This window comes from Gymnoscopelus microlampas (assembly GCF_963454915.1).
Source record: "Gymnoscopelus microlampas genome assembly, chromosome: 9".
Classification (NCBI taxonomy): Eukaryota; Metazoa; Chordata; class Actinopteri; order Myctophiformes; family Myctophidae; genus Gymnoscopelus; species Gymnoscopelus microlampas.
Window position 1 is genome coordinate 48,923,812 of NC_139946.1, and position 14,632 is coordinate 48,938,443.

Genomic DNA, 14,632 nt, shown 5'->3' on the forward strand with positions numbered 1-14,632 from the left:
GTGTTCGCCACGCTGTGTTCCACAGGTATCCCGAGAACTAATCGACTTCAAACTTGTCGTGTGTATCACCTGTAACCAGAGGGAATAAAGTGCTGAATGAGAAGTCAATTGAATCAGTAGTTGTCGGGAACTATATATAAATCTGCAAATCTCTATCTGTGTCCCGGTCTGTGTCCCTTGTATGCCCAAATATGGTGATTCCTGATGTCATCAATTTTACAACATATTGCTGACATCATAGGCTGGCTTCTAAGCACTCTTGACAAAAAAAATGTGTACAACAGGTATAAAGAAGAAGAAGAAGAGATCCGAGCACTAAAAAAATGTGGAGGAGAGGAAGTAGAGTTGAAACAAATTGTATTCTATAAAAATGCCAACATGTTTTAACCGGTTAAGGTCTTCAACCGGAACAAGAACTGATACAACGGGTACTCTGACAACTGGCATGGTTAGATAAATCATACCATTCCCTATTCTGGGCATGTCATAATCGGTATGTATGTATGTAGCCTATTATTTGAACATTTTGAAATGCCATTTTATACTGGAAGTCAATGGAGAACATTATTGGGCTGAATCTTCCCCTATTATGGAGATGATTAATGACAATAGCACTGATGTCAAAGTGCTGATGTCATAGAGCAGGTCCTGTGTCACGTAGCGTTACATCAGACCACCAGTTGTGCACAAAGTTTAAAGTCAAGTAAGTTAGAATCGCGTTCATTATTTCAAATGGCCGTAGAACGTCAGCTGAACAACGCCAACCCTCACATATTCAAGCGGTCCGCAGAGAGGCCGGTGACGGCGTCCGACGGAGACGAAGGCGCGTGCGACCTCATCGACGACTGGGAGATATTCGACCTGATCAGATCGATCGCCGACCCGGAGCACCCGGAGCTGTCTCTGGAGGAGCTCGGCGTGGTTGAGCGGTCCGGAGTCGAGGTGAACGACGCGGGCAACACGGTGGAGGTTCGGTTCACGCCCACCGTGCCCCACTGCAGCATGGCCACGCTCATCGGCCTGTCCATCGCGGTCCGCCTGCGGCGCTCCCTGCCGGACAGGTTCAAGGTCGACGTCGGCGTCGCTCCGGGGACTCACGACACGGAGGACGACCTGAACAAGCAGCTGGCGGACAAAGAGAGAGTGGCGGCGGCTCTGGAGAACTCTCACATCCTGGAGGTGGTAAACCAGTGTCTCGCCGACAAGCACCGGTGATCAACCAATCACAAATGTGTCCTCTAAATCAGTAGTTCTCAAACTTTTTTGTAAATCGAATTAATTCAAGAATAGCAGATACAGGTACAAGCTTGTACATCTGCTAGTATTTGAAGAGCTAACGCTAACATCTAAAATGACACAGATTCTTTCCAGGTTTTCATGGGCTAGAGAAGTGGTTCACAAACCTTTTTAATTTTAATGACCAGTATCAATGTTGTCTACACATTTATTTGTCATCACCTCTAATTCCACTTGTTTATTCTGTATCCTGTATGTTTTCTCTTCCGATTGCAAAAATCAGGAAAAATAGGTATCCCGTCCTGAACATGTATTTTCGGTTTACTAAATAGTTGAAGAGACGGGAGACTCCTGTTACCGAACAAACACTCTAGTCTATAGCAATAATTAGCATCATAGACCATACCCGGTCGACGCATCCGTGGGGGGATATGCGCACATGATCTGGCAACCCGGGAGGGAGTTCGTCCCAAAGCTCGCGGGGCCATCCCACAGCTGGGCAGCCCCGAAACCATGGCGACATTCTTTTACACAAAAACGTTAATAAACAGCTGAGATTTGGTGAAATCGAAAAACGGGCTTCACTGTTAAGTTCAGATGGTAATGGTCAATGGCTGTGTGCAAAATCAGAGCAATTGGTCCAGCCACTGAGGAGAACCGGGTAGCTTCACTCACCACTACAGACAGACAGAGGTTACTAGAATTATAGTAGGATAGTAGGATAGTAGGATAACACAGAGCTATTTAAGACTTTATTTTAACAAAAGAAAAAGCACTTACAGCATCTTTAGTTTAACTCGGATAATGTACAGATGGACTTGGTCCATTTGTACACTCTCAGAGTTACAGACCCGCAAAGGTTCATTTAGACACCCTGGCCCTCACACCTACGTCTCAACGCTGATCCGACCAATATGCCCATATATCCTTTTCCCTTTTATACCCATATATGGCCATTCCCCGTTTTGTTTGCGCCTGATGCTATGACGACTCATTGAGGTTAGACAACACACTCCATATTTGGGCGTAGCTTCATTGGGAACCCCTTATATGGTTGTGGCTGAGTCATATTGACAGGAGCGTGACGACGTGGTCCGCCGGCCGGTACTCCCTCAAACCAGTTTTAATATAAGATAATAAATATAGATGCTCAAAATCCTGTTTCAAGTTGTCTCCATATATGGCTATGTCTGTGACATAACCCCAGACAAACAATGTGTCACCCGTTAACATAAAACGTAAGTGAAAGCCTGGGTTGATGACTATTGGGAATGATTGCCCCTCAGTTTATGCAATATCTATAAAAGGGACACAGCCAGACAGGGATTCTTGGCTTTTCAGTTTTAGTCAACCGCTGATCCGACCGACTTTTGCACTGCATTCCCTCCGTGTGTATTTATAGACCTAGGCCAATGAATGATGCATGTTGGAAATGCATGCCCCTCCTGGTTACGCAATATCCATTGTTTTATGCCCATACATGGAGATATCTGTAGATGTCGGACTGTGTCCCTATAATGGCCCTGATGTCATCAATATGACATCATAGTACTGGCATCGGTTGGACAGTTTAAACTTTAAATTGCGAACAAAAAAAGGGGTTTGATTGATTGATTGAAATTTTTATTTGGCAAAAGAATGTAAAACAACACAGTTACATTTATAATGCTTTGTCTAAAAGGTCCGGCCAAAAAAGTCCTTGAAATGTATTTATCGCCCTGGTATTTGATAAATAACATTTAATTGTTACAAATGTGTTTGTCTTTGGGAGGGACAATAAAGAAACCAATAATGTATTGATTATTAAAATTAGAACAAATAAAAATAAAAAAAATACATATATTGCTTAGTTAATGACTGACAAGGCCAGCACAACATGGAAAAAAAAGTTTTTTTTGTTTGTTTATTTTTTATTTTATTTATATGTTTCTTTATTTTATTTTTAGTCTTACTTGATTGAATCATATCCTCATTTAATTGAATGTTTATGTATCATTGTTGATAAATCTTGGCTATGACATGGCTGACGAGCCTCTGGAGGTCCTGCGATCGGAGGCGGGTTGTTTCCAGCACCTCTTCATGGTTGGCTGCCTCCTTGCTGGCGTAGTCTGTCACTACCTTGTTGGTGATCAGGGACAGACCCAGTACGCGCAGGCCACAGTGGCGAGCTACCAGCACCTCTGGGACTGTGCTCATACCCACAGCATCAGCGCCCAGTAGCTGCAGCAGTTTGCACTCTGCGATGGTCTCGTAAGACGGTCCGCCCAGGAAGCAGTAAACGCCCTGCTGTAAGAAGGCACCGCAGCCCTGTTCCTCTGCCGTCTGTCTGACCAGGGCGCTCAGCTCGCGGTCGTAGGCGTCCGACATGGCGGGGAACCGCGCTCCAAACTTCTCCTCGTTGTGCCCGCGCAGCGGCGTCTGCCCGGCGAAGCCTGGCATGTTGATGTGATCTTTGATCAGCATGATGTCGCCCAGATTGAAGCTGCCGTTCAGGCCTCCTGCCGCGTTGGTGACGATGAGCGTCTCCACGCCCAGCAGGGAGAAGACGCGTACCGGGTACGCCACCGTGTGGACGCTGTAGCCCTCGTAGAAGTGGAAGCGTCCCTGCATGCACACGCACTGACGGCCTTTTAGATCCCCGAACACCAGCTGCCCGGCGTGGCCCGGCACCGTGCTTTGGGGGAAGCGTGGAATGTCCTTATAGGGGAAGACGGTCTTGTTGTCCAGCAGGTCGGCCAGGCCGCCCAGCCCTGAACCACAGATGATGGCCACTTTAGGACGCTGCTCTGTGCGCGCCAGCAGCCAGTCTGCTGTCTCCCTGTAGTCCTCATAGCTGTAACTACTGCTGCTGCTGCTGCTGCTCACATCAAAGGAGGAAGATGCCATGGTTGGATGGTTTGAACAAATTTCTATTATTGACAAAAAAACACTTAGTCTGACGCTCCTGTGTCTAAATTAATTCTAAAGGGGTTTTCAACCCTTTTGTAGGCTGACATCAGAGCTCTGCTCTGACATCAGACACAACACAAACTGTTGCCATGCATGCCTAACAACCCCGATTTGCTCAGGTGCCGTTAACAAAATGTCTGTGTGCGTGTGAGTGAGTGTGTTCACCTAAGTATCTTCTGAACAGCCAGACCGATCGACTTCAATCTTGGCGCTTGTATCGCAGAGCACCCGAGGGACTGATGCGTCGAGTGGGAAGTCAGTCGGACCAGCGGATCCCCCCAAAAATATTTATAAAACCGCAAATCCTCCTAAATGGAGAACCCTGATGTCATCAACATGATATCATCATGTGCCATTTTATGCCCATATATGGAGATTTCTGTCTCTGTCTGTCTGTGTCCCTTTCATGCCAATATAATATATTAGCAATATACTCCATATTATGGAGTTTTGTGTCAGGCATGCCCAAATATGGAGTTTACTCCATTATATGACATCAGTACCAATTGACATATTGATGACATCAGGGTTCTCCATATGTGGAGATTTGCGGATGTGTCAATACTTCTTGGGGAAATCCAAGAAAAGTTTGAGAACCACTGATTTAGACTAGCCACGTTCAAGCAGCCAGATCAGATGTAAACACACAGTAGATATGGACGTAAACATGCATGAACACTCAAATCATCACCTAAACAATAGTTATTACTACTATATTCGAGAAAACATCAACATTTTAGGACAGCAGTTTATAAAAGACATTTTCATCTTTTATTCTTTTGTCATTTTAACCTCAGTTGTACTTAGTTGTGCACCAGTGTTGCGCATCAAAAACAGCAGATCTACAAATTCTCATCGCTTTGCACTGCTTGAGCTTGTAGATCAGCTATTTTCAGGCTGTGACACAGGCGCGCTACTAAGTATAAATCAGGCATATTGGAATGCAAACAAGGTTCTTCAATTATTGTGTAAACGTACAGGGCGAGTTAAAATGTATTTCCAAGTGTGAGACTCCTAGTGAGACGCACGTAGACACACACACACACACACACACACGCACACGCACACGCACACACAGACACACACACACACACGCACGCACGCACACACACACACACACACGCACGCACGCACGCACGCACACGCACACGCACACGCTCACACTCACCACACAGATTTCTATGAAAGTACAGAGTAAAACCACAACACTCATCACCACAAACACAAATCCTGTTTTATCACTTTGCAGAAATTAGACCAGTGGTTCTGAAACGTTTTCATGTCAAGGACCCCAAGTTCATTTGTATTTGGCCACGGACCCCCATCTGAGAATATTGTTTTTACCAGGGACCCCCATACAAGATAATGCTGTATGGGGTCCTATGGCATTTTCACTGATGCATTGGTGTCACCCTGATGATTATCAAACATGTTTGATATTTATGCATCTGAAACAATGTCTGGTGGAATCACAATCATTGAGCAGTGGTTCTCAAACCTTTTCATGTCAAGGACACCCAAAATGAACAATCTGAAAATTGTGCTAGGGACCCCCATACAAGATTGGTGTATAGAGTTGTGTCGCATCTAGCACCCTGACAGATTCTAGACATGTGACCACAAGGGGGGAAAACCCTGTTGTACGGGTGCGTAGCGTAGCATAGCTGAAAGGTCCGATTCTCAGTTTTATATAATGTGTGATTATAAGTTCTGTTCATATTTGAATGTGTTCATATAATTAATGCATAAATGCTCATTTCTATTGTGTTGGGTACTGAGAGGAGGAGAGAGCTAAGGGCCAATACTGGATGGTCTATTATTGTTACCAGGTCCATGTAAGTTACAGATGTTGTCATTCCACGGTTATCTCTTGTGCCTGCAGCCCTTGGAGCTTTCTCCTCCAAGCTTTCAAGTACGCTGTTATCTATTACATTCAGTATCTATTACTCAGAGTAATCTGATATTTTTAAGTACTTTTAGTCACGCCCCTGCCTTTTCTCTGTCTCTCCTTCTCATGTTGCTGTATATATACCAATGTAAAGTAATTGTACTTTAGAATGACGCAGGTCAAAGCTGTGCATGTCTCCTTGTGCGCGCAAGTAAAATACTGTGAAGGAGATCTCCGAGTGTGTCGCGTGTTTGTTTTATTGATGCTGTGATCAAAGCCCTAAGGAGAAATTAAATGATAGAAGAGCCTATCAATAGCTGAGATGCAGGAAATGTGTGGTTAGCTGCAGCGTGTCCTGCCCCCTCACTCTTGTGGTCAGCTACTCAGAGCGTTGAGCCTCTTGTTTGTTTCACTGCTTCCTGCCAGTAAGAACATTGTGAAGATGCAGAGAAAAAACACATGTAAAAACATGCCAAAAGTACAAATATAACAGCCATGTGTTCACCTATAGAACACTTCTCATCTCAAGTCCAGAACTAAACTGCATCTTTCTTGCCTTGCTGCAGCACACGCACACGCACACATGGACACGCACACGCACACGCACACGCACACATGGACACGCACACGCACACGCTTACACACACACGCGTAGCAGTCCCACCTCTCATAGCTGTCACAGTGTTCTACTTTGGGGGTATTGTCACAGTGTTATTAATAGTCTGTGGTCATGTTGCTGAACACGAATGCACTGTACGTAGTTAACTCTTGAACCGTTCGACCGACTTCTAATTCGGCATGCAGACGACCCGAGGGAGTTGAATGCACGGCGTCGAGTCAGATAGGCGGTTGTCCAGAACCACCGATCCGACTGATACACCCGGGTGCAGTACGTTAGTCCGACAGCGCATTCCTCCGACAGCGCAGCGCTCCGACGTTTCCAATACTAAACCCGAACCAAACCCGCACCCTAACCCTAACCGCGCGCGGATAGCACATAGTCGGAGAAAAGGTCTGTCGGATTAACGCATGCCTCCCGATACACCCATTGCACCAATGGCTCTGTCAAATTCCTGATTTTGATACTATATTAACTAATTTGACTGGGCACCCGCTGGAAACCCCCCAAGGATACCTGGGTGTCCCCAGGCCCCACTTTTAGCACCACTAGTCTACAGCCACGTCGCAGCTATAGCACCCTGACAGACTTTAGACATGTGACCACAATGAAAAAAGAAAATGAAAACCCTGTTGTACGGGTGCGTAGCGTAGCGTAGAAGAGCTGAGATGCAGGAAATGTGTGGGCACAATAATCTTTTTGGCGCAATTATTTTTAAAATGGTGTAGTGTGTGCATGTTTAAGATTATAGAGATGAGATTTTCAGGTGTGACGCAGCCTGATTTGAAAACCAGTGTGGCTCCAATTTAAAAAAAAAAATGAATCTTATAACTATTGGATTTAGCAAACTCTAGAGATTCCAATAGTTTTAAGATTTTAAGATTTTCTTAAGTCTAGACACCACTGATTACATGTTTGGGGAAGTGAAATTGGTTTGTCTTTTCATGCTGGAGAGACAAACCAAGCGTCCCTACTATGGGTCAAAACATGTATACAGCAGCTTTTATTTCCATCTATGATTGTAACCCTTAATCACTAAAAGTAGTGAAAACAGCCAACTGGCAAGTTTGTGGTTAAGTTGCTAAAGACAAGAGCACAGAACAGAAGCAAATGTGTTTCTTTCTTTCTTTCTTTCTTTCTTTCTTTCTTTCTTTCTTTCTTTCTTAGTGAGCTTGTATGATCTACTATTCCTCCCTCAATATCAAATTGATTGTTGGTTCTTTTTTATGGGTATAATGGGTATATGGCATAACAGGGTGGGGCTGCATTACCAAGTAGTTCCCAAGTAGGCCGGTACCCAACGGTCTGTCTGGTGGAATCACAAGCATTGTCTAGCCACGTTGCAGCTATAGCACTCTAACAGACTCTAGACATGTGACCACAAAGAAGGAAAAAAAAACTCTTGTACGGGTGTGTAGCGTAGCATAGCTGAGATGCAGGAAGTGTGGGCACAATAATCTTATATCCTGTAGCATTTGATGTGCAATTGTTTTAAAATGTTGTAGTTTGTGCATGAAGATTATCCTTACAGTATGGGTGTGATGCAACCTGATTTGAAAATACGTTGTATACGTTTGTATAACAGTATCTTAGAATTACTGGGTTCTGTAGAGTATAGAGAACCCAATTGTTTTAACATTTTAATATTTTCGAGTCTATCACTGATTACATGTTTGGAGTAGTTAAATTCACTGCCTTTGCTATTTGTATATCGTCACCTTGCTAAAGTAATGGCCTAAGTCATTCTTTTGAGGTCAGCTCCTCATGACCATAGACTGTAAAAAAGAATGGACAAAGCCACTCCCCTGCTTTCTACAGAACGAAAATGAAGCCGATAGTTCAGGAACATGCATTCCTCCATCGTTAATATATACAGTTGGCCACGTCCGGAACTCAAACGCTATTGGTTGAGACCAGACACGTGACCAGCGAACCGGAAAACACCCCCAAAAATGCTATTGGTTGGGTAGCTTGTCAATCAAGAGCGGGGGCGGGGAATTAATGCTATTGGTTGTGTAGGTTGTCAATCAAATCATCCCGCCCCTCCTGGAGCATAGCCTACTTTATCGTCAATTTTAGAATAAATGGGACCATAATTTAGCAAAACGCATATCATGATGATTGAAAGGAGACTTTAAACTAGCAACTGGAAGCATATAGAATTTATGACAATTTTTATTACGGTAAGAAAATCTAGTCTAAAGTTTGTCAAAAACCCATTCACTTGCGCTAAAATAAATTCTTTCTGACACTTCAGGTCGGCGCAGGGTAAAACAGCGCCACTCTGGCCATTCATAAGCTTCCGTGTTGGCCTCATCGTAAATATCCAAGCCTTGCCCCTTGCTCATGACACTGGCCTATCCCCTAATTGAAAAGGATCATGCTGTTCACTCCCCTTTTAGTATAATGGCCTAACTCCTTAGTGTGACTTAGGCCAAAATAGGCCTTTGTTTTGGCCTAAGTCACATGGTTTTGTGACTTAAGCCAAATTATTTACTGATTTAGGCCATTTTGTAATTTTGCTTGCTTTATTTTTGGCCTAAGTCAGATTTAATCCTATTTAAACCTATTTACATCTCTTATGTTACATAACTGACAGACAGTGTTATTTCTATTTAAATAGTCATAATTTGTAATAAACATTTTGGGTGAAATGATTAAGAAATATCATATAGTTTTGTTTTGGATCAGTTTTTTATTTTTCCTGAAAAACAAAAAAAATATGACTTAGGCCATTAGTTTAGCAAGGCGACGATATTGTTTTGTTTCATCATAGTCTTATAGACAACCATGACTTCTTTAAGGGTTAAATAGAAATGCAGCTGCAACAATGTTTCCTGCCCTCACTCTTGTGGTCAGCGCGTTGAGCTTTTTGCATCTTCCTGCCAGTATGAAACAACAGATAAACCACATGGGCATACGTATATCCGGTCCTCAGTAAAGAGATATACGTATAAGACAGAAAGGCTTGTTCAGTGAAGACTTCAGTCTGGATAACAGCACCACGACCATGCAGCTGTCCTGCTAGCCGTCCTACACACAGATATGGAGACAATATGGATTCTCTTCTGCTTGGTGTGGAGCTCAGGTACAGTAGGACTTTGTTTTAATTACACTTGTTGGGTGATGTCTATTTGCAGTGGTGTAAAGTAACTAAGTACATTTACTTAAGTACTGTACTTAAGTACAATTTTGAGTTTTCTTTTTTTTTTACTTTACTGGAGTATTTCCAATTTCCAACACTTTTACTTCTACTCCACTACATCTCAGAGACATAAACATTATATATTTACTCAGAGGAGATGAAGTACTCAACCCCAGTACTTGAGTAAGCGTACAGATACTCCTGGTCAAATTGACTCCACTACAACTAAAAGTAGCTCAGTCACAATTTTACTCAAGTAAAAGTAAAAGAGTAATCGCTTTTAAATGTACTTGAATATTCAAAAGTACATGCTCTTAAAAAATACTTAAGGTTCAAGTAAAAGTAAAAGTGCATGCTTTTAAAAATAGTTAAAGTGCAAGTAAAAGTAGAAGTAAATCTCTCTCTAGGCCGTCCTCAGACGAGCCCTCCATCGTTGCTTCCAGTCGTCCCGGTTCTCCATACATCTGGCCAGTTTGTTGGTACTTTGCGTTCCTGCATCATTTCATGAGTACATCCACGTATGTCATTGTGGGACGTCCTTGTGACCGATGACCGTGCGTTGGTTCCCACAGCACCAATTTGCTGGCTGGCAGTTCTTGATGTCTTTGACAGTGTCCTGCTAGTCTCATTCTCCTGGCAGCTATTTCCTCGCTCACCCTTGGCATTCCTTCATACAGGATCTTGTTGGTAACATGTGTACTCTTGCTGATGTTAAGTACTGCACACAACATTCTGGTGTAGCACCCACCTAGAGACTTCTGCAGGGTTGGCTTCGGGGTCCAGCATTCACTGCCATAGAGGAGAACATACTCTATAAATCTCTTAATTTGTATATAGATGAATTGCTGTAATGTTTTCACAATGAGTTTATAGGACCTTGTAACTCTTGTTACAGAGAAGGAACTCTCTGAAACCACCTGCACTGCATGCACTTTGTGCTTGTAGAACCACTACGTTATACAAAGCCTGCAGAAACACCTATAAAAACATAGACATGACTGAGGAACCAGACCTAAATAATTGTACTCCTACTGTATACACCGGTTCATTGTTCCGACATGTCATTGTTCCGACATTACTAAGCCTATCCCTACCGCCGATCCGACTGATACACCCATTGCACCAATGGCTCTGTCAAATTCCTGATTTTGATTCTATATTAACTAATTTGACTGGGCACCCGCTGGAAACCCCCCAAGGATACCTGGGTGTCCCCAGGCCCCACTTTTAGCACCACTAGTCTACAGCCACGTCGCAGCTATAGCACCCTGACAGACTTTAGACATGTGACCACAATGAAAAAAGGAAAGAAAAACCCTGTTGTACGGGTGCGTAGCGTAGCGTAGAAGAGCTGAGATGCAGGAAATGTGTGGGCACAATAATCTTTTGGGCGCAATTATTTTTTAAATGTTGTAGTGTGTGCATGTTTAAGATTATAGAGAAGAGATTTTCAGGTGCGACGCAACCTGATTTGAAAACCAGTGTGGCTCAAATTAAAAAAAAAATGAATCTTATAACTATTGGATTTTGCAAACTCTAGAGATTCCAATAGTTTTAAGATTTTAAGATTTTCTAAAGTCTAGACACCACTGATTACATGTTTGGGGAAGTGAAATTGGTTTGTCTTTTCATGCTGGAGAGACAAACCAAGCGTCCCTACTATGGGTCAAAACATTTATACAGCAGCTTTTATTTCCATCTATGATTGTAACCCTTAATCACTAAAAGTAGTGAAAACAGCCAACTGGCAAGTTTGTGGTTAAGTTGCTAAAGACAAGAGCACAGAACAGAAGCAAATGTGTTTCTTTCTTTCTTTCTTTCTTAGCGAGCTTGTAGATCTACTATCCACCCCTCAATATCAAATGGATTGTTGGTTATTTTTACGGGTATAACGGGTATGGCATAACTGGGTGGGGCTGCATTACCAAGTATAGTTCCCAAGTAGGCCGGTACCCAACGGTCTAGTCTGAAACAATGTCTGGTGGAATCACAAGCATTGTCTAGCCACGTTGCAGCCTGTATAGCACCCTGACAGACGCTAGACATGTGACCACAAAGAAGAAAAAAAAAACTCTTGTACGGGTGTGTAGCATAGCATAGCTGAGATGCAGGAAGTGTGGGCACAATAATCTTATATCCTGTAGCATTTGATGTGCAATTGTTTTAAAATGTTGTAGTTTGAGCATGAAGATTATCCTTACAGTATGGGTGTGATGCAACCTGATTTGAAAATACGTTGTATACGTTTGTATAACAGTATCTTAGAAAATGATACTTTTGCCTAAGTCAGCTCCTCATGACACTGGCCTATCCCCTAATTGAAAAGGATCATGCTGTTCACTCCCCTTTTAGTATAATGGCCTAACTCCCTAGTGTGACTTAGTCCAAAATAGGCCTTTTTTTGGCCTAAGTCACATGGTTTTGTGACTTAAGCCAAATTATTTACTGATTTATGTCATTTTGTAATTTTCTTTGCTTTTTTTTGGCCTAAGTCAGATTTAATCCTATTTAAACCTATTTACACCTCTTATGTTACATAACTGACAGACAGTGTTATTTCTATTTAAATAGTCATAATTTGTTATAAACTTTTTTGGGTGAAATGATTAAGAAATATCATATAGTTTTGTTTTGGATCAGTTTTTTATTTTTCCTGAAAAACTTTAAAAAATGACTTTAGGCCATTAGTTTAGCAAGGCGACGATATTGTTTTGTTTCATCATAGTCTTATAGACACCCATGACTTCTTTAAGGGTTAAATAGAAATGCAGCTGCAACAATGTTTCCTGCCCTCACTCTTGTGGTCAGCGCGTTGAGCTTTTTGCATCTTCCTGCCAGTATGAAACAACAGATAAACCACATGGGCATACGTATATCCTGTCCTCAGTAAAGAGCTACCTATAAGGCAGAAAGGTTTGTTCAGTTAACACTTCAGTCTGGATAACAGCACCACGACCATGCAGCTGTCCTGCTAGCTGTCCTACACACAGATATGGAGACAATATGGATTCTATTCTGCTTGCTGTGGAGCTCAGGTACAGTAGGACTTTGTTTTAATTACACTTGTTGGGTGATGTCTATTTGCAGTGGTGTAAAGTAACTAAGTACATTTACTTAAGTACTGTACTTAAGTACAATTTTGAGTTTTCTTTTTTTTTTACTTTACTGGAGTATTTCCAATTTCCAACACTTTTACTTCTACTCCACTACATCTCAGAGACATAAACATTATATATTTACTCAGAGGAGATGAAGTACTCAACCCCAGTACTTGAGTAAGCGTACAGATACTCCTGGTCAAATTGACTCCACTACAACTAAAAGTAGCTCAGTCACAATTTTACTCAAGTAAAAGTAAAAGAGTAATCGCTTTTAAATGTACTTGAATATTCAAAAGTACATGCTCTTAAAAAATACTTAAGGTTCAAGTAAAAGTAAAAGTGCATGCTTTTAAAAATAGTTAAAGTGCAAGTAAAAGTAGAAGTAAATCTCTCTCTAGGCCGTCCTCAGACGAGCCCTCCATCGTTGCTTCCAGTCGTCCCGGTTCTCCATACATCTGGCCAGTTTGTTGGTACTTTGCGTTCCTGCATCATTTCATGAGTACATCCACGTATGTCATTGTGGGACGTCCTTGTGACCGATGACCGTGCGTTGGTTCCCACAGCACCAATTTGCTGGCTGGCAGTTCTTGATGTCTTTGACAGTGTCCTGCTAGTCTCATTCTCCTGGCAGCTATTTCCTCGCTCACCCTTGGCATTCCTTCATACAGGATCTTGTTGGTAACATGTGTACTCTTGCTGATGTTAAGTACTGCACACAACATTCTGGTGTAGCACCCACCTAGAGACTTCTGCAGGGTTGGCTTCGGGGTCCAGCATTCACTGCCATAGAGGAGAACATACTCTATAAATCTCTTAATTTGTATATAGATGAATTGCTGTAATGTTTTCACAATGAGTTTATAGGACCTTGTAACTCTTGTTACAGAGAAGGAACTCTCTGAAACCACCTGCACTGCATGCACTTTGTGCTTGTAGAACCACTACGTTATACAAAGCCTGCAGAAACACCTATAAAAACATAGACATGACTGAGGAACCAGACCTAAATAATTGTACTCCTACTGTATACACCGGTTCATTGTTCCGACATGTCATTGTTCCGACATTACTAAGCCTATCCCTACCGCCGATCCGACTGATACACCCATTGCACCAATGGCTCTGTCAAATTCCTGATTTTGATTCTATATTAACTAATTTGACTGGGCACCCGCTGGAAACCCCCCAAGGATACCTGGGTGTCCCCAGGCCCCACTTTTAGCACCACTAGTCTACAGCCACGTCGCAGCTATAGCACCCTGACAGACTTTAGACATGTGACCACAATGAAAAAAGGAAAGAAAAACCCTGTTGTACGGGTGCGTAGCGTAGCGTAGAAGAGCTGAGATGCAGGAAATGTGTGGGCACAATAATCTTTTGGGCGCAATTATTTTTTAAATGTTGTAGTGTGTGCATGTTTAAGATTATAGAGAAGAGATTTTCAGGTGCGACGCAACCTGATTTGAAAACCAGTGTGGCTCAAATTAAAAAAAAAATGAATCTTATAACTATTGGATTTTGCAAACTCTAGAGATTCCAATAGTTCTAAGATTTTAAGATTTTCTAAAGTCTAGACACCACTGATTACATGTTTGGGGAAGTGAAATTGGTTTGTCTTTTCATGCTGGAGAGACAAACCAAGCGTCCCTACTATGGGTCAAAACATTTATACAGCAGCTTTTATTTCCATCTAT

The 14,632-nt window shown here is 42.4% G+C and overlaps 2 protein-coding genes across 2 annotated transcripts; one reads left to right on the plus strand and one right to left on the minus strand.

Moving 5' to 3' along the window:
• Positions 1-732: 732 nt before the first annotated feature.
• Positions 733-1,215, plus strand: LOC311051619 (cytosolic iron-sulfur assembly component 2B-like; the record flags this gene model as incomplete). Its single annotated transcript, XM_084066199.1, has 1 exon — positions 733-1,215. The coding sequence occupies one exon, from the start codon at positions 733-735 to the stop codon at positions 1,213-1,215; it is 483 nt and encodes a 160-aa protein (XP_083922325.1).
• Positions 1,216-3,228: 2,013 nt separating this feature from the next.
• Positions 3,229-4,122, minus strand: LOC311051620 (purine nucleoside phosphorylase-like; the record flags this gene model as incomplete). Its single annotated transcript, XM_084066200.1, has 1 exon — positions 3,229-4,122. One exon carries the CDS (start codon positions 4,120-4,122, stop codon positions 3,229-3,231), a length of 894 nt encoding a protein of 297 aa, XP_083922326.1.
• Positions 4,123-14,632: the final 10,510 nt, after the last annotated feature.